This window comes from Alosa alosa, chromosome 22 (assembly GCF_017589495.1).
Source record: "Alosa alosa isolate M-15738 ecotype Scorff River chromosome 22, AALO_Geno_1.1, whole genome shotgun sequence".
In the NCBI taxonomy this organism is placed as follows: Eukaryota; Metazoa; Chordata; class Actinopteri; order Clupeiformes; family Clupeidae; genus Alosa; species Alosa alosa.
The window spans coordinates 13,518,199-13,538,505 of NC_063210.1; the positions used below are offsets into that span (position 1 = coordinate 13,518,199).

At 39.9% G+C, this 20,307-nt stretch overlaps 2 protein-coding genes across 4 annotated transcripts in view; one reads left to right on the top strand and one right to left on the bottom strand.

The window, feature by feature from the left end:
* Positions 1 to 399: 399 nt before the first annotated feature.
* Positions 400 to 8,292, top strand: qrfprb (pyroglutamylated RFamide peptide receptor b). Of its 2 annotated transcripts, none has more exons than XM_048233519.1 (6): positions 400 to 974; positions 1,444 to 1,602; positions 1,878 to 1,939; positions 3,505 to 3,740; positions 5,835 to 5,932; positions 7,318 to 8,292. In XM_048233519.1, exons 1-6 carry the CDS (start codon positions 623 to 625, stop codon positions 7,716 to 7,718), a joined length of 1,308 nt encoding a protein of 435 aa, XP_048089476.1. In that variant the 5' UTR covers positions 400 to 622; the 3' UTR covers positions 7,719 to 8,292. The 2 variants fall into 2 exon arrangements, with proteins under 2 accessions (XP_048089476.1, XP_048089477.1); XM_048233520.1 differs by having other exon boundaries at positions 3,556 to 3,740.
* A 10,767-nt stretch (positions 8,293 to 19,059) lies between these two features.
* polr3a (polymerase (RNA) III (DNA directed) polypeptide A) overlaps positions 19,060 to 20,307 on the bottom strand; it is a 44,988-nt gene continuing 43,740 nt past the window's right edge. For both annotated transcript variants that reach the window (XM_048233549.1, XM_048233550.1), the window contains one exon: positions 19,060 to 20,242. In XM_048233549.1, the coding sequence (XP_048089506.1) occupies positions 20,094 to 20,242 (149 nt within the window). In that variant the 3' untranslated portion in view covers positions 19,060 to 20,093. The remainder of the gene's footprint in view (positions 20,243 to 20,307) is intronic.

Genomic DNA, 20,307 nt, shown 5'->3' on the forward strand with positions numbered 1-20,307 from the left:
GAGATGTGTGGGCAGAATGGTTCTCGTGAACCATTAAGCGCACGTTTTATTAAATTGCCCGCTCAATTTACAACAATTAAAAGAGCACAATTTAGTAAAATGAGCGCACTATTTAGAAATTGATATTCTAAGTGGACGTGGCCAGGCTACAAATGAAGGTGTTTAGATGTTGTATAAACAACCCATTCCTCCCACTGCCCAACCAATTAGTTTTGTGCTCAGGGCGGATCTTCAGATTCATGGGCATCCTGGCTCAGGACTTTTCAAGCGCAATGACGGTAAAATAGACTTGCACCAATCACAGGCAGAAATGCGTCAAAAGGGATATTTAACACTTGATGTCATTTGCCGTTTAAGAGCATGTCGGCAACTCGGGTCTCACTCACTGGAGGCATTCACTGGTATCCTGTAGTACTCACGGTGTGGTGCGTTCACTAAGTTCTAACGTGCACGAACTGATGTGGCTTTTTTCAGGACGGCTGAATGCGCACTGGAGATTTGTCAACTAACTCAGAGTCGCACGGTGTTTATATTCGGACACTCGCTACAGTCCCCTTGTCAAAATGTAAGCTGCTGTGTTTTTTCCCCTTGATATATACACATTTGCTGGTTGCAGGCAAGGATGCCATCGTCTACTGTAATGCCAACTATTACCCCAGAGGCACTGAAAGAGCTACTAAAGTACTACAATCTATCTCGACAGGAGTTTATAGAGACGTACAACATAAAGCCTCTTGTTTACATCCCCGAGTTACCCTCAGGAGCGAAGACGACATTTGTCATCATGTATGCTGTGATTTTTGTGTTAGCACTCATCGGAAATAGTTTGGTCGTTTACATTGTTGTTCGAAAACGCACGATGTTAACAGCAACAAACATTTTTATTTGCTCCCTGGCGGTGAGCGACCTCCTCATCACTTTCTTTTGCATCCCTTTTACCTTATTACAAAACATATCCTCAGAGTGGCTTGGAGGTGAGTAGCCTATTATTTAATGCACTTCCTATGTGACAAACTGGTGACTGAATGCCGTCTGTATGAAAGAAATGTTCTGATGTCAATAAATGACAACAAATGAAATGTTTTTTAAACGAATTGATGACATCTGGTGCGTAATAGTGATTTGGAGATGCACTTTGTGGTGGGTTACACGTGGTAAACCAAGAAACACCTGGCCGCTTGGTTAGGTCTCAAATGCATATTTTACGCAACAACATTTCTGCTACAAAGTTAGTCATAGGATATTGCTATTTCAGATGCTAGTCTATTTCGTAACAGCGCTGTAATAACAAACTCTTAATTGCTGCTTGGAAGTCCCACGCCAATTTGTCTTCGGGACAGTAAACAAATCACCGAGGATGTGAGCTAATGGGTAATGAATAACGGAGATAAGTGTTAAGGAGATAAATGATTACGTTTGCATATTTCCCCCTCCCCACAATAGGTGTTTTAGTGTGCAAGACTGTCCCATTTGTCCAGACAACAGCAATCGTAACAGGCATCTTGACAATGACTTGTATTGCCTTGGAGAGATATCAGGGAATAGTCTACCCATTGAAAATGAGGAGACAGTACACTCTGAAAAGAGCCTACAAAATGCTAGGTAGGTTGGTTTTTCTGGTGTAATCTTTGCCACTTAATCTAAAATAAATTGTTATGTATGTCATGTGAAATGAATTGTCATGACATGATCACAATCTACTGTCTGCATTTACTATTTCCATTGACTGTAACTATAGCTGCAAGCTACTGTTTGTGTTGCTCCTAATCAATGGCAATCAGACTCCAATCAGCTAGCTTGCATAATATTCTCAGAGCCAAAGCTGATACATTACTTGATACATTACTGACTATCTATTCTCTGCTGCTGTTTTGCAGGGCTGGTTTGGATAGCCTCTGTGATCGTGGGTTCCCCCATGCTGTTTGTGCAACAGCTTGAGGTGACAGCATCTCATCTGAATAGAATATGAAATGGTTTGGTATTGGATTAAGGCAAAAACTCTTGATCTGTCAACAATGTGTTTAATTGGTTTTATGTAAAATGCAGACACCAATAGGTATGTTGCCTTTGTTTAATGACAAACTCTTTGCCACTCTCTCCACCAATGCATAAAAGTTATTTTCAGACTTTTCTTTTAAAAGTACTCAATAGCATATATTTTTCTGGATACCATAAATAAACACACAAGCAAACAAACAAACAAAAACATGGGCAAACATGAAATAAACATTATAAATAATGCTAAGATAAGATGAGGACAAAATTACTAGTCTAAATTCTCTCTGAATTGTAACAATGCTTTAGGTTGGTTGCTTTTGACAGGCTCAAAATTGTGTGCACTCCTGTTATGCTCTTGTGAAAGATAACAGAATAGTCACTTGTCCCTGCAAGAGCTTGTCAGCTATTGTATTGTAGTTATTGCATATTGTAGCTCTTTTATTGGTAATACTGTCCACTGGCTTTAGAAAATGAAAGAGCTATTCATCATACCGACAGCACAAGGTCCTGTGTAATTATGTCCATATTTCACTATACCAAAGCCTTCCTATCACCTTTGGCCTAAAAGACCACCACATCTTCACAATTAATTTAAAATTTAAAAAAGGCAGCCTGAAGACCCCTCAGCGGCAGGAATTTCTATGAATACAGAATTAGGTCTTTCTGAGATGCTAGATCGTCTTCATTGGTGCCAATTCTATCTTCTGCTTCGGTCATTCGGCCTGTCAGTGCCTTGAGTTCACCCTGCACTCCCTGGATAGCGCTCATTAATCCATCAAACCTTGACGTGAAATCCTCCTTCATTGAGTGAATAGCATCAAGAATTTGATCAGAACTAGCAGCATCGTCATCTGACTTTGCTAGCAGCAAGGAGGTATCCGTAGATTTAATGGTTTTTGGAACTTTGGTTTCGACGTCATATTAGTAGTTTCTGTACTTTAAGGGACAAATAGTAACTGTTGCTTAATTTAAAGAAGCTGACTGATAGCTGTTACATTAAATCCATATGGGAACTCTCTGCCACACGTGTGCCTAGCAGTGCGCCATAACCGGAAGTCAGAATTAGGTCTTTCATTCTACTCACATGTCACATGACAGATTGTGAAATGAAGATAAACACATCTATCACAGAGGATCAGCTTTGAAAATGTCATTACATGTCACTAGTCTCACAAGACAAGAGAAGGACTTGTGTTTTTCCCACCTGTATGGCTAATGAAAAACATCCTGCTCTCAGACTAGTACAAAGTTATTTGAAATAAATCTTCTTTGGCCCACCGGCTGCTATCACAGTAACAAAGCCAAAACAGTATGCTTACACTGTTCCATATTCAGACATGACATGCACCTGCATTGTACCACATCAGGTCAGCCCAATCAGTCTAATGCTAGTCAATCCAGACTACATAACAGACAAACAAAAAAGGAAAAAATAAACAAATGTAAATCAGAGTGATAAATATTCAGCTGTATTGAACAACTGGTTTGGTCCCCCTCTCATGCAAGGTGAAGTACGACTTTCTGTACGACCAGCATCACGTGTGTTGCCAGGAGCAGTGGCGATCCCTGAGGCACCGGCAGGTCTACTCCACCTTCATCATGGTGGCGCTGTTCCTGCTGCCCCTGGCGGCCATGCTGTTCCTCTACACGCGCATCAGCATCGAGCTGTGGGTCCGCAAACGCGTGGGCGACTCATCGGTCCTCAGCACCATGAACCACCGAGAGGTGAACAAGATCTCAAGGTGAGTCAGGTGCCATTTGAAAGGTAGAACTTACAGTGAAAACACAGGCAGACATTTATTAATCATTTTCCTTGTCTCTATGTGACCAGATTGTAACATCATCATAATAATGAGACATTCACCGACTTTCTCGAGTATACAGTTTTCTATGTGAATTCCCATTAAAATTTACTTAATACCCTGTGCACTGACACTGGCGCTAAAGGGGAATCCAGTCCATTGAAAATTGATGAGAAGGAGTCTTAACCAAGTATACATTTGTGAAGAATTGGGACAGACAAAAAAAAACCTTTATGTGCAATTTACATTACACAACTTGCAGCAACAACTCAAAACTGAGATTAATGGGACCAAATGGGAGACTGGCTTTTGTTCCAAACCATGGATGGTTTTTGGGCAGGAAGGCTGCACCTGTCATTTGATACACTTCCACAAGTTATTAGTGACCAGACAAGATGTTTATTCTTAGTCATACATCCTAACTGCTCTAACTTACCCTATGAGGTGGCTTTGTACTGTTACGCAGTACTTGTTATTGGACCACAGAGTGTCGAGTAGCATTACCCTATGACAGGGGTCCCCAAATAGTTTGGCCTAAGGGCCAAATTATGTCAAGCATGCCAAACCAAAGGCCAACCACTCATTTGGTTATTGCGGGCCGGATGTGGCTTGCGGGCCGCCATTTGGGGAACCCTGTCGTTTGAGATGGCATTCTACTGTCTAGAAAGTGCTCCCCGTTGTACCACAGAGTGTCAACTAGCATACTGGCTAGGGATGTAACGGTATGAAAATGTAACCTCAGGGTTATAGTGACCAAAATTATCACGGTTTTCGGTATTATCACAGTATTTCTAAAAGTGTGTTCAATATGTTCAAAAACACTGATAGGCCTACACAAGCTGAAATAGTTTCAAAAAGTGTCCCGTTCACTTTTTTCTTCATGTTTAATTGGCTATGTGCTTATAGCTTAACTTACCCTACCATAACTTGGAGTTTGATATTTCTGTTATTTGGATGCAATGAGTGAGACCAAAGTAAGCGTTCAAAATAAAACTTTAGGCTACTGTATTCTCCTGATAACGTGAGTGGAATGGATTTAATGTGGACGTGAACATAAAAAGAAGCAGAGTAGCTACATGATAAAGTTCACATTTTGCGGTGAAAAAGTTCCGCCTTTTAGAATCAGTTGTAGCCTAATCCGAATTGTAGTTAAAACCATCAATTAGACAACAGAATCAGTAGGGTACCAGTTTTGTTCCATTGTACCAGGCCTACTGTATGTCAAAAGCAAGCTCGGATGAAGCTGGGAAGGATACACACAGTTTCCACACCGCGGTAATCAACAGTGATAATCATGATGTTTGAAATGAAAACGGTAATTATTATCGTCAACATTTTTTATCGCGGTTTACCATTATACCGGTAATCGTTACATCCCTAATACTGGCACAACTGCATCATGCAGCACAGGAAAAAAGGGTCTACTTTCAGGGTCTACTTGACTGAGCAGTCAAACAAAACAAGAAGAATGTGCATACATGGCATAAGTTGATCTGATTGTTTTCTTATGTCTGATGTGAATGTAACAGTCTGAAGAGCCAAGTGCAGTTAAAACATAGCACTTGAAAATTTTGTTTGTTGTTTGAAAGGAGCCACAAGAAATTAAATTGGACCATAACTTCAGCAAGGAACAATAGTAAACAGAAAGTATAGACTATTTAATCTGCCAGACAACCCGTCGACATTGCATTACACTGAACTGACAGCAAAAGGATATGTGTGCCTCCAGTAAACTAAACTAATAAGCCTGACATTGTTATGCATAGCCTACACTTGAAAGGTGACCTCTAGAGAGATGTAGGGTTATGTCATGCTTTTTGAAATCTTGCCTCAAAACTACAAGCCACACACACAACTATATAATAATAATAATAATAATGATAATAATAATGATAACAACAACAACAATAATAATAATAATAATAATAATAATAATGAAACCTTTCCAGTGGCTGTTTTTTGTGTGAAACAATCTGAGCCTTCATATTTATGTTATGCATTAAAAATTGTTTTTCTCCCTTTTGTTTTGTTCAGAAAGAAGAAGAGGGCTGTCAAAATGATGATCACCATTGTGCTGCTTTTTACAATCTGTTGGGCTCCTTTTCACACAGTGCACATGCTCTTTGAATACAGTAAGTGCGACCCAGTCTCTGGAACGAGGCTCTTCTTTTTAGCTAATGGAGATTATGATTATGATTAATTTACAAAGTACAAAAATGCATCATCATTATTATAAGACCGCCCCGTCCTAAAATTTAGCATTTAAATTCAACCATGAAATTACCTTACTTTTCCTTTCACACTACAGTGCAGGCCTTTTGTAGTCTTTCAAATAATTTTACCAGTCTTACAGTTAGTCATACCAAAAACTGCAGGTTTAATTGAACCACAACCCAGCAAATGCATTTTACTGGTAGACTACACTTGTTAATATAACCACGTTGAGGTACATCCACTAAACTAGGTGTTGCTTACCATACCCCGTGTTTGCTTGTGCAGTCTAATGAAATAACTGTTCAGACAGAGATCAGTCATGGTGCATTTGAAAGAGTGTCTGTGATAGCTGGTGATTTACTCTGATACAAACTGCTCTCAAATGATGGTAGATTAAACTAATGTTGCCTTCAAGCCCCTTTAATATCATGGTTTGTGCTTAATTGAAGACAGCAAAAATCTTATTAAACTGCATATAGCTGCAGTGGAATGGACTGGCAATTACTCTTTCAGATGTAACAGTTTTAGTCCTCTTGTTCCCTTAAGCAATACCCATAATTCCCATAAGCAATTACAAGCATGTTCTGTACAATCTCAAGTGCTGACAAACAGGAAGAGTGATAAATAGAAAAATTGCCCAGGCTGTGCATCTTTATGTCTTCAGATTAACAATTCTCACAGATGCCAAAAGCATGAGAAGAAAAACGAAGGTAAGACCTAATGAATTGCCCAGGCTGTGTAGGTTATTCAGGGCATAAAATGAACAGTTTTCTCACAGATGCTTAAAGGCACTCTAAGCAATGTCACACGTTTTTTAGGCTAAATCATTTTTTGTCACACACAGCAAACATCTCCTCACTATCCGCTAGCTGCCTGTCCCCTGAACACACTGTAAAATAACGCGGCCTTTGTAGACAGCCCAGGCTCCGCAAACGGCAACAAGAACAAACTCGTGAAACCTGCACCATGAAACATAACAAAGAGTGTTCCAGCCAAAAAACAGCGAGATGCGCTTTTAGGAGAGTTTCAATTGCACAGGAGGGAGGGGGAGGGAGTTGCGAGCTAGCTTTCTGTTTTTTTGAACGTTAACAGAAGTGACGTTACCCAACATCGCTTATAGCGCCTTTAAGGCATGAGAAGAAAGACTAAGGTAGGACCTAATGACTTGCCCAGGCTATGTAGCTTATTTAGGACATAAAATGAACAGTTTTCTCACAGATGCTGAAGGCATGAGAAGAAAGACTAAGGAAGGACCTAATGAATGCAATTTTTCATCACTCATGCGTTTTCATCCTACCTCTAGATGACCTGGAGAAACACTACGATGAGGTCACTGTCAACATGATCATCGCGGTGGTGCAAGCCATCGGCTTCTTCAACTCCTTCAACAACCCCATCATCTACGCCTTCATGAACGAGAACTTCAAGAAGAGCTGCCTATCCACACTCTCCACGTGTCTTCTCAAGCCAAACCACCACCAGGGCGGTGCCATTGACCGACCCATCCACAGTGTGCAGTTCAGCAAGCCCCTCAGATGGGGGCCGTTCCAGAGCAACAGCGTGGGCAACGCCAACTCTCAGCAGCACCTGGCCGACAACGGGGGCACGTCGTCGTCCAACCCCGACGCGTTCTCTGCCTTCCCCGAGGTCAAGATCTCTGGCATCACCTCGCAGTTACCCGCCAACAGCTCTCATACAAAATGAAACACAGGCGTGCAGTTGTCTCAAGCTTGGCAATGAAGAGCCTTGGTGTTAAGGCTGGGGGACACGTTTATGAATCCAACTCTAGCTTGGCTGAAACTCCAAGGGAACTCCAAACAGAAGTGTTTACTGCATCGTATTAATGAGACAGGTTACATCGTGAGGAACCTGAACATGAGTTTGTCTTGCTTCACTGTTGCGGAAATGTGTGAAGATCAAGGTCATGTAGTCAGTCCCAAGGGAGCACTTGTGTTTATTGTCGGTCACTATGAAGATAAGTGTCTGCTGTAGGCTACTAGTAAATGCAGCTGCAGCCAAGTACAGATCTCTTGAGACTAGCCGGTGTTTTCTTGGACATAAGGGTTGGTATAATTGTGGGGGCATGGTAACATATCCTCCTGAGAACCAATCCATAGACCTATGTCCTCTGTAGTGGACATAAGTTCTAGAAGCATACCCCTTCACCCCTTTGAGCTATTCTATCAATTCCTGTGGTCTTTTAAAGAGGACATCCTGGGCTTTCTAATGATATATCATGTGATTGGCTGGGTTGCTGGGAACCTCCTCTTCCTGGTTCTCAAAATGGTTGACATCAAAACAAGCACATTTTATGAAAGGAGGAGAGATAAGTCAAATAGTGTCTTCTTATTAAGCATTCATTATGATGGCAATATATGGTCTTGTTAATGAAAATGTCAGGAATCAATGATTCATTTTGAAAGAAGTTAAGTTATTTACATTTTGAAATAATAGTGACTTTATGAATGTCCATTATAATGGACACCAGGACCAAAATATTTTTATTTTTAAAAATATTTAATTTTGGGAAATTTAGAAGATCATTTGTATAGGATGAATGAGGGGGGGACTCTCAGGTGATGAGTGAGTGAAACAGAGATGAGGACTATGAACCTGTGCCTCAAGAAGATAGCGAGGAAGAGTAAGACTAAAAAATGAATTATCGCGGATGAAAGAAAAACATGAAAATGAAATGAACAATCCAGAAAAAAGAAATACAACTGTCCAAAAAGGCAAATAAAGTAATCTAGAAGGATAAATAACATTTTCCCTTATATTTGGTTAAGTTTACCCTTAATTTAATACCACTAAAATTGGTCCTTGTCAATTTTAATTTGTCAATTTTTGTCTATTTTCATGGCTACCTTTTCATAGTAAAACGGTCCTTTTGTCCACCATAGAGGACATGCTATAAAATTTAAAATAAAAAATAAAAAATAAAAAAAAAATTGTAAGATGTTTTTTTAATCCTAAATAGAAAGGAAATCACAAAAAAAAAAAAATTGTTGGACACTTTTTTTTCTTGGTTCCCAGGAGGCTATGGAACTGTGAGGTGAGTTCTTGTTCTTTGTGTTCAAGAACTGTGTAAAACAAGTCTCAGCCCTTAATTTTAGCTCCAAGAGTGACTGAAGATTTGGATAATCCTGCCGGTTGCTTCAAGAATGTTAACATGCCATTTTGGACAAAAGTGGTGTCAGCTACAGAACAAAATGGTCAAAGGGCACTACAGAAAAATAGAATGTAAACAAATCTCCAGATTCTCTCATTGGTCTGAGGTAATGTTGAGTGAACATCTGAACTCCTCTTAAAGGTTGTGGTGTTGCCTGTCTATACAACCACAGTTTGTTTTAAGCTGCCATTGTGAAACACAAGTGTAATGACCTTCTTGTGTGGCCTCAAGCTGTGAAATACAACTGCTCAGGTTGCCAAAAACTCTTACAGAGATCACCATGCCATCTCCGCTTTAGAGCATTCTTTGAGTGATGTTGGATTTTCAGAGATAAAGCAGTTCCCAGTTGGAACTAATCCTGTTTTTGCCTCATTAAAAATGTTATGTTTTGTTGTTATGTGATGCTCTATGGTTGCTTACTCATTTTGCTCTAATTGCAAGTAGATATTTGTTCATGTGTTGTTTGTTTTGATGTGCATGGTGACATTTGTATTTGCTCTCCTTTTGACCTCTTTGGTAGCAAGGTCACAAGTTCTGTAAACAATAGCAAATTATACAAGAACGACAAGCAATTAAGATCGTATCAGTTCTTTAACATGCCATGTCTTCTGCATTGTATTTGCAGACATTACAGCACTAGAATGCAAATGTGACTAGCACTGATGTTTATTGTTGTGCGGCTTAACTCCTGGGGGGTATTCCAGAAAGCAGGTTTACTGGCTTAACTGGGTATGTTAACCCAGAGTTAGCGGTAAACCTGGGATTTCAGTTCCAGAAAGCTCAAAAATGATCAGGCTATGTAAGTAACTATGGTAACATAGGCTCTGAACTGAACTGGGTATGTAAACCCAGAGTAAATGGTAAACCTGGGATTTCAGTTCCAGAAAGCTCAAAAATTATCAGGCTATGTAAGTAACTATGGTAACATAGGCTCTGAACTTAACCTGGTAGGGGGTAGGTTTTGTTCAGGTTATGTTTAATTATGTTCGGTTATTTCAGTGCATGTTCAATCAGGCCGCTTTTTTTACACTTGTCACACAATGGCGTTTCATTTTGACGAAGGTCCGATTGACAAAGAAGCACAAAATCATGTAATATTCATCCGTGTAATTTAACGTGAGAGGGCGATAAGACCACGACATCACATGAAAGCCTATCCATTCTTTTCCAAACGACTGTTTCAAGAGCGCTAGAGTTTTTCAGCTGAATCCTAAATATAGGCTACTTGAAAAGCATTCTCCATCCCTACATTACGCATGGTGGATTAGAATAAAATACATCATGTAGCTAGCCTACACCAGTGGACATTTGTGTTTGGCTTACCAGGCAGATCGACAACATCTCAGACACATTAGATATAATTAATTTGGTTAAGAATGCTGATGGCATTTGGCAAGGGCGTAGGTTTGGTCTGAGCTTTCGTGGGGACACTACCCACTGACCCCAAAAAAAAAAAAAAAAAAAAAAACTTAACTCTTTCACCAGCCACTATAGATGTATAAAATGATTAAAATGTGCTACTGTCCAACTTGATCTAACTATACTGTGTAGCCTACATAATCTGTTTTTTTACAGATATGTAGGCTATATTTAACATTCAACATTTATTTTCTATTTGATCTGTTATGAAATCATGCATTGACCCATTTAAGCATAGCTCAGTTTTAAGAAACTTAAATACATGCATGCTTAGCATTTTGTGAAAAGAAATCATTAAGGCTACATTGACAGTGACTCTTAACCGTGAGCTGCCTGTATATTCTTTGATTCTAATATTTACAGATATCTAGGTGATGTAAGCACAGCTCAGTTTTAAGAAATGCTTAAAGCCAAAAGACCATGTTGAATTTTGCTACAATTTATTTCAAAACCGGATTACTCTGGAACAGCTAACTATACACGGGAATGCATTACACCTTTGTGTTCGGTAAGGTCTGCTGTTTATTCTGATATATGGGTTGTCATGTGTTGCGTGAATGTGAATAGTGTATTCCACCGAGACGAATGGATGTGGAGAGCAGAGAATAATTATTCAATCTCTTGAAGTTATTTTTCTCGCGAACTGTTTATCACAGCAAATAGTGGCTAGCTAGCACCGTTTAAAAGATGAGAAAAGGCACCGTGTTAAAGTTGTTTTTATATTGGACGTTGGATATTCGACACATTCGAAAAATCTATTAGCACGGACTATGAGGGTCGAGTGTGTGACAAACCAACTTTAATGTGTTTGAACAAGGCCTGCCTATATTACACAAAGCTTCTTTTGTCCAAAAACCCATGTTTTGATTTTATGAAATTTTTATGCTGATAAAAGATTTCAATCTATTATGCGGCTTCACCTTTTGACTTATCCATACTAAAACACATCTCCTGAACTCGGCTTTCTGCCCTTTCTAGTACACAAAGCTCCTTTTTCCCTAAAACCTACTCTTTGATTTTATACAATTTTTAATGTTAAATGTTTCAAATCTATGCGGCTTGCCCTTTTGACCTACCCATGTCAAAACTCATCTGGTGAACTCGGATTACTGCTCTATATAGCACACAAAGCTTCTTTTTCTCAAAAACCCATTCTTTGATTTTTATTATTTTTAAAAAAAAAATGCTTTAAATCTATTATGCGGCTTGACCTTTTCACCTACCCATGTCAAAACACATCTGTTGCACTCAGCTAACTGCCCTTCATAGTGCACAAAGCTTCTTTTTTCTAAAAACTCACTCTTTGATTTTATATGAATATTTTACTATTCAAAAATGCTATAAATCTGTTATGCGGCTTGACCTTTTGACCTACCCATGTCAAAACACATCTATTGCACTCAGGTAACTGCCCTACATATTACACAAAGCTTATTTTTCTCAAAAACCCATTCTTTGATTTTTATTATTTAAAAAAAAAAATGCTTTAAATCTATTATGCGGCTTGACCTTTTCACCTACCCATGTCAAAACACATCTGTTGCACTCAGCTAACTGCCCTTCATAGTGCACAAAGCTTCTTTTTTCTAAAAACTCACTCTTTGATTTTATATGAATATTTTACTATTCAAAAATGCTATAAATCTGTTATGCGGCTTGACCTTTTGACCTACCCATGTCAAAACACATCTATTGCACTCAGGTAACTGCCCTACATATTACACAAAGCTTATTTTTTTTAAAAACTCATTCTTTGATTTTATATTCAGTTTTTACTATTCAAAACTTCTATAAATCTACTATGCGGCTTGACCTTTTGACCTACCCATGTCAAAACACATCTGTTGTACTCAGCTAATTTCCCTTCATAGTACACAAAGCTTCTTTCTTCCAAAAACTCACTCTTTGATTTTATATTAATATTTTACTATTCAAAAATTCTATAAATCTATTATGCGGCTTGACCTTTTGGCCTACCCAAGTCAAAATGCATCTATTGCACTCAGGTAACTGCCCTACATAGTACACAAAGCTTTTTGTTTTTCAAAAACTCATTCTTTGATTTTATATAATTTTTTTACTATTCAAAAATGCTATAAATCTATTATGCGACTTTCACTTTCAACCTACCCATGTTAAAACACATCTGTTACACTCAGCTAACTGCCCTTCATAATACACAAAGCTTCTTTTTTCCAAAAACTCCTTCTTTGATTTTATATAATCTTTTTACTGTAAAAAATGCTATACATTTATTATGTGCCTTCCCCTTTTGACCCACCCATCTCAAAACACATCTGCTGCACTCAGGTAACTGCCCTTCATAGTGCACAAAGCTTATTTTTTTAAAAACTCATTCTTTGATCTTATATAATTTTTTTAATATTCAAAAATGCTATAAATCTATTATGCGACTTCCACTTTCGACCTAGCCATGTTAAAACACATCTCTTGCACTCAGCTAACTGTCCTTCATAGAACACAAAGCTTCTTTTTTCCAAAAACTCCCTCTTTGATTTTATATAATTGTTTTACTGTAAAAAAATGTATATAAAATCAAAGAGTGAGTTTTTGGAAAAAAGAAGGTTTGTGTAATATGTAGGGCAGTTAGATGAGTGCAGCAGATGTGTTTTGAGATGGGTGGGTCAAAAGGGGATTGCACATAATAGATTTATAAAAAACATTTACAGTAAAAAAAAAAAAAAAAAATCAAAGAGGGAGTTTTTGGAAAAAATAAGCTTTGTGTACTGTGTAGGGCAGTTACCTGAGTGCAATAGATGTGTTTTGACATGGGTAGGTCAAAATGTTATAGATGTTTTACCTCTTGTATCAGTTAGTATAACTAGATGTACTGCATAGCGGTACAAAATATGACCGCCGCTCAGTCCTGTACATCCGTTCCGCGAAAATAAATCACACTTCAATTTATCTCCATATTTTACTCCATCCCCCACTCTTGAACTCATCTGCAAACTCGACAAACTGGGACTCAGTACCTACCTCTGCAACTGGCTACTGGACTTCCTCTGTCAGAGGCCCCAAGTAGTACGTGTTGGCAACAATACCTCAAGCAGCATCACACTGAGCACAGGGGCCCCCCAAGGCTGCGTGCTCAGTCCGCTGCTCTTCACCCTGCTGACGCATGACTGCACTGCAACCTACAGCAACAATCACATAGTGAAATTTGCTGACGACACAACTCTGGTGGGTCTCATCACCAAGGGCTTACGAGACTCAATACAGGTTGGAGGTCGACCATCTGACCACGTGGTGCAGGGACAACAACCTCCTGCTGAACGTCAGCAAGACCAAAGAGATTGTTGTTGACTTCGAGAGGTCACACCCAACACCTGCCACTGACCATCGGCCCGGTGCTGTGGTGGAGAGAGCGAGCAGCACCAAATTCCTGGGGGTGCACATCAGCGAAGACCTCTCCTGGACCACCAACACTGCATCACTGGCGAAGAGAGCTCAGCGCCGCCTGTACTTCCTGCGGAAACTCAGGCGAGCAAGTGCTCCACCAGCCATCATGACCACATTCTACCGAGGCACCATTGAGAGCATCCTCTCCAGCTGTATCGCTGTGTGGGGCGGAAGCTGCACTGAATACAACAGGAAAGCCCTGCAGCATAGTGAACACAGCTGGAAGGATCATTGGTGCTTCACTCCCCCCCTGAAGGACATTTACACCACCCACCTCACCCGCCAAAGGCGACCAAAATTGTGAGTGATGCAAGTCACCCGCTCACAATCTGTTTGATCTACTGCCCTCTGGGAAGAGGTACAGAAGCCTGCGCCCCGCACTACCAGACTCACCAACAGCTTCATACACCAAGCTGTAAGGATGCTGAACTCTCCCTCCTCTCCCCCCCACCCTCAGCTACATAACATCCTGGACATTGGACCCACAATGGCCGCCTGCACTCTCCACTTGCACACTTGCACACTTGAACACTTGCACACTTGTACACTTTTACAACTTGGTGTTGTTGTCCTGAAAACACAACACTTCTGCTGCTCTTACATAACCACCACTATGCCACTTTCTTCATTACTCAGGTCAAACAGAACTACCCAAGCCTCTTATTGGCCTGACTTTGCACTAGTTTTTTATTGACTGTCTATGCACAATTTCAACAAAATTTTGCTGCTCTTATTTTTTCATTATTATATGTGCCCTCTTATTTACTTATTTACTTACTTTTTTGTTTACTTGAATGTTATGTTTGTCTGTGGACTTAAAATTGGTAAAATATGTCTTGTCTTCACCGTGGGATAGTGAGAAACATAATTTCGATCTCTTTGTATGTCTGGAACATGTGAAGAAATTGACAATAAAGCTGACTTTGACTTTGACTTTGACTTTTGAAACTTTTGTGTATGCTTGTTTGGCTGAGTGTGTGTGTGCGGCTGCACAGAAAGTAGCCTACAAGGGTCCGTTGCACAAAAGCAGAATTAAGACATCCGGGATAACTTACTGAGCTGCGCTCAATGAATCCAAAACAAGAGCGTACAGGCTTAATTGGTTGCACAACGAGCAAGCCAGGATGAGCAGACACGGATTCACCAAGCCAGGTGAAACCTATCCTGGATAAGTGCGCGCTCACGGCTCCCTCAAATAGACCCCGCCACCGATCACAGATTCACTGATTCACCATGGCAACTACAGGGGCTTCATTGCTTCTTCTACGGTGTGAAGTAGGTAGCGATAGCCTTTTCACCACAGCAACAAACAGCAACACCTCTGTTTAGGAGAATATTGCAACTAGTGCCGCGACCACCACGCGCAAAATGGTTAGGCACTCCCGTGACGTCACATTGTCGCATGACAGGTCGGGAATGGCGAGTATGTAAAAGTTATTTAATGATCACAAACGTTTAAATAATGACAGTGGGTCTAGGTATATGTGATAACAATGTGTAGTGGGCAGTGGAATAACTATTGGTTTCCATTTGTGGTGATTGCTGACTGAGATAAGGGATGAGATTAAATAGATCCTGGAACTTAGCCTGGTCTGGAGCAGGCTAGCTCCACAGAATAAATCGCCATGGTAACTTATACCATAACATATCCTGCTACCCCCTATCCCGCTTTTGTGCAACTGTATCACGGATAAATTGAGCCAGGATAACCAAGATATCCCGGCTTAATCCCTTTTGTGCAATAGGCCCCTGGTGCTGAAAAGGTGAATAGATTGTAGAATAGCCAAAGAAGATGTAGCATTGTTATAAAACCTTTAAAATCTCTAAACAATCATAAGTAGGGCAGTTCATCACAGTTCATCCATTGCAACTGGATTGATGAAAGGTCACTTACACCTGTAGGCTACATTGTATTTGGGAAAAGCAAAAGGTATCAGCATAATGTTATTTATTTGTTTATTTATTTATTTATTTATAAACAAAAACATCTCTGTCAGTTCCATGCCGTTTTCAACAGCTATCAAAAACAAAGGTCATTTTTGGATGGATGGATTTTTTGTGAATGTTTCTTCTTCTACATAAGATTTTAGTCATCTTTAGTTCATGTAACACTTTATTGTCAATGCACAAATTAAGTAACAGTAGTCTGAAACGTTATTGTTAATGCACAAAAAGTAACAGTAGTCTGAAATGAAATGCTGTTTTACATCTAACCAGTGGTGCAAATAACTGACATGTCCAAATGGGCCTTGACGAAATGCGTCGCTAGACTGTTCATACACATTTTAACGGGCCAAAGTTGAAGAGCTGTTGTCCGTTATTGTTCGTGCAAATATAAGCTGATTCATGTTCCCTTGCATTGTGTAACTGAGGTCCATGGCTAGTCTGGCTTTCACCAGACCAAGCTCAATCTTTTAAGAAATCAAAAAATAAATAGCGGGCAGATCAGGCTGGGTTCACCCAGCCTAGTCCATAGGCACCCGATATTGTTTAATTTTCCGATTGAGACATCCACGCTCTGGCTATTCTAAATGCAAAAATGCATCAGGGAGTTATGACAAAACTGTAACTAACAAACTAGATCCTAATAGAAAGCTGTTAGCTTTCCTAAGCTACAGGTAGGCTTATAAGGTAGGCCTATTTACAACATAAATTGTCAGTAGGCTATGCTGGCGACACAAATAAAATCTCCTTTGGAAACCAATGGCTTACGCCTTACAGTATCAAGCGGGACTTAAACTGCCATATCGCGGGCGAAAAAGTTGTAATAAAATTTACGCAGCTCCATGAGTCAAGGAAAGCGCGAATGAAGTAGCCACTTCTAAATGGGACCCACTACACAGTAGCTTAAGGTGTGTTGCTAAAGCAGCCATAATGAAATTAAGGTGTCCTTGTTTGGATACTTAACACACACATGCTTTTTAATTTTACAGACTACAACTTCCAAGCTGGAATCAAAGCACATCGATTCCCCCCTCACACCCTGCACGCACTTAAAACAAAATAAACAGGCATCTCAGTCTCACACATGTACAGGCAAAACTGTATCAGACCGGTGTAACGTTGGTAAATCTTCCATTGCACAGAATGATTTTTGTAGCACGTGCAACAAATGACAGTCGAAAGATACAACTACAGTGCTGCTATCAATTTGCTTGGTATAACCGCATTTATAGTTTTCTACAAATGCAATCAATCAAATTGGCCTCCATCACTCAACCAACGCTAACAGTAACATTACCTAGGTCCTTATTGATATTATAAGATTAACTTACCTGCAGTAAAAACCAAGCATGTCCGATAAACATCCTCAGATTTATTTCGGCTTCAAGAAGAAATGGGAATTACATTTCATGTGAACATCATCCTATCCTTATTAGACGTTCTTTGCGGTAAACTACAGTCCTTGTAGGAAGCGTCCATTGTTTTTCCAACCCACTTTTAACTTCCAACAAAATTACGTCTCACTGCAACGATGCGCCATCTAGTGGACAAACGACTACTTATCGCCAATACTGGAAATGCAGCCATGATGATGATGAATATTTATTTTGGCTTTCTTTTAATCCTACTGAATTTGTAATTATGTATCGGTCGTTCTAATACCGATAGTATGTGGGTGCCTGTGTGTGTGTGCATGTGTATTTGTGTGCACCGCCATCTACAGGCCAATGAGTGTACAGTCACTAAATGTACACATAACCTAATTTTTTTTAGACCCCCCATGGATGAAATTCTACAAAACTTGGCATACCCCCAGAGAATGCCAGGTCAATCATATACATAAAATTTGGTGCAGTTCTGAACATCTTAACTGAAGATAGGGGCGATTAAAGCAGAATAATATTGCATTTTCATTTTTTACCAGGGGGGTGCAAATCACAAATGAGTGATTATGGGCCAGATTGATGTGGGCCCTTGAGACCAACATACCATAAAAGATTCTTCATCCTCAGTGCCACGGTTCAGGTAGTTATTTACGGTGGTTCGGTGTCCCGGGTATTGTTGACCAAATATTCAGGAAGTAGATGACGGGAAAAAAAAAAAAAAAAACTTTGACAATCCCTATGACCGCTTCGCTAGCGGCGGTCATAATAATGGACACACAGCCAAGGCTCTTTGGATTTTATATCACATGTAAGCCAGTATGTGCAAAGTAGTGGTGGCCACCGTGCTACACACGTGCTGTGGCTCAGTGCAGCTGCCAACCTTTATTGCGCCACCCAATCCTTTAAAAAATTATGGGTTCTAAGAGCACAGCCGTGCCTATGCTGTATTTTGTGTATTATTCATTGCACTGCTCAACTGAAAAGGCACTTGGTTAATGTGTTTTGAAGACTTCTGAGCACAGAGCACTCATGGGAAGGTTTTGTCGTTTCTTACTCCTCAGGAACCCTTTTTGGAGTTTAATTTGATTTCAGAACAGGGACATCAGGTTGTTCACCTCAAAGCAGTGTTCGCAGTGCCGGACGAGCCTTTTGGGGGCCCTAAGCAGAATTTGATTTGGGGGCCCCCTCCCACAACGCAGTCACCTGTGCTTGGCGATAATTGACAACTTCACACTATAATTTCATATGTAAGGGATAATGTATAGAACGCCGGTCATTACTGGGAAAATAAGTCCCGACGGTGTATTCAATGGTATTGAAGTCAATAGGTGCGCTATTAAGTTTGAAAGACACATTCCAAAGGAGATTGCTAAATTCTGAACATGCACGGGTGACATGGAGCACTGCACGTATTTTGAAATATACGGCTCAAAAAAATTAAGGGAACACTTCAATCATACACTGGATCGATACTCTGTTTGGTTCTGAACACAAGTAAAACTTTTAAGGGGAGTGTTTTATTTTGCAAGAACCATCAGACATTCTATGAATGTAGTTTAAGAATGGAGAAAAGGGTGGAAAGTTTCAAAAAATGTGTTTTAACAATTGTGGAAAACTGTAAGTGTTCCCTTATTTTTTAGCAGTGTAGATTAAATTAAAATGGCAAATTAAACATTCTGGCAGTAAACAAGGCTTGACTATTCTCAAATGTAAAATTTGCTCCAGATAGACCTTCCTTTATTTACACTTCATTCACAAACATATATAGGCTATATAATCAAGCTTTATACAGATGAAAAACAGAAAATAAAAAAAATAATTGACAAAAACTCAGGCTTTCGTCATACATCTCTGCACATCAATATGAGATTGGCAGAGAAAGTAAGGCAAACTAACTCCAGAGCCAAAAACCAGAGCTATTAACATGACTGCTTCATCCATTTTGCCTGGACGCAAACACCAATAGGAATATAAAAGACATTTAACTCATTTACCTGTTTTTTGCACTACTTAATAATCTATCTTAATAACTGAAAATGCTAACTCAACAAGCAGACACAGCAAGCTAGTTACTTTAAAAATAAAAGAAAAATGACACCAACCCAAAACATACTGCACAAGATTGTACAATAACAGGAAAGAAGGCACACTGAAAACAAACAAACAAATGAAATGTGTCTTTCAATGAAACAACTGCCAGCAAACAAAAAAGAGCAACTTAAGTCACTCGGTTTTGAGGTAAAATTCAGAAGAATCCAAGGTCTCCACTGAAAAAAAAGATGTTTGTAATGACAGCCTCCCACTTGAAGGAGAACTTCACAACAGTGAGTAAATCAAAGGCTGTCCAGATTCCTTCCCTGTGGAAAAGTCTTCTCATCAGTCAACATCTGGGATTGACAAGGGCAGCAAAAAAATAAAAAGAATCTCGGCAGCCCTGGTGGACTTGCTGCTTCTATGTTCAATGACTGAACCCGTTAGATAGACCCATGTTAAGACTGGGGCCAGGTGTACTCCTCAGTCAGTGCCTTCCCTTTGAATGACCGCAAAATCAAACATATCCCTTCACATAGTCATACTTACAGTAACGCTGTTATTTCTTCAAGCCCAAACAGTATTCCGTCTCCCCCCCAAACTCAATAGGCACAGACCATTTCTATAAATGGAAGATTGTCTCTTTATTGGCAAGGTCCCTCCAATAATACCCTAGAGTAAGAGTTAGGGTTAGGATTAGCGTTAGCCCTAGGTAATCAGGGGGATGTGGAACTCGGGGTTGTCGAAGAGCAGCGGTCTGCGAGGCGGATTGGGGTCTTTATCCGCTCGGTGGAGCAGCTTGAACAAGCCGGTTCCGATGTTCATCGGAATGCCCATGATGATGCACTCGGACACACCTACCGGAAACAACGACAAATAACCAATGGATACCGTTTCTTAGTCTTAAATGGCCGTTATCATT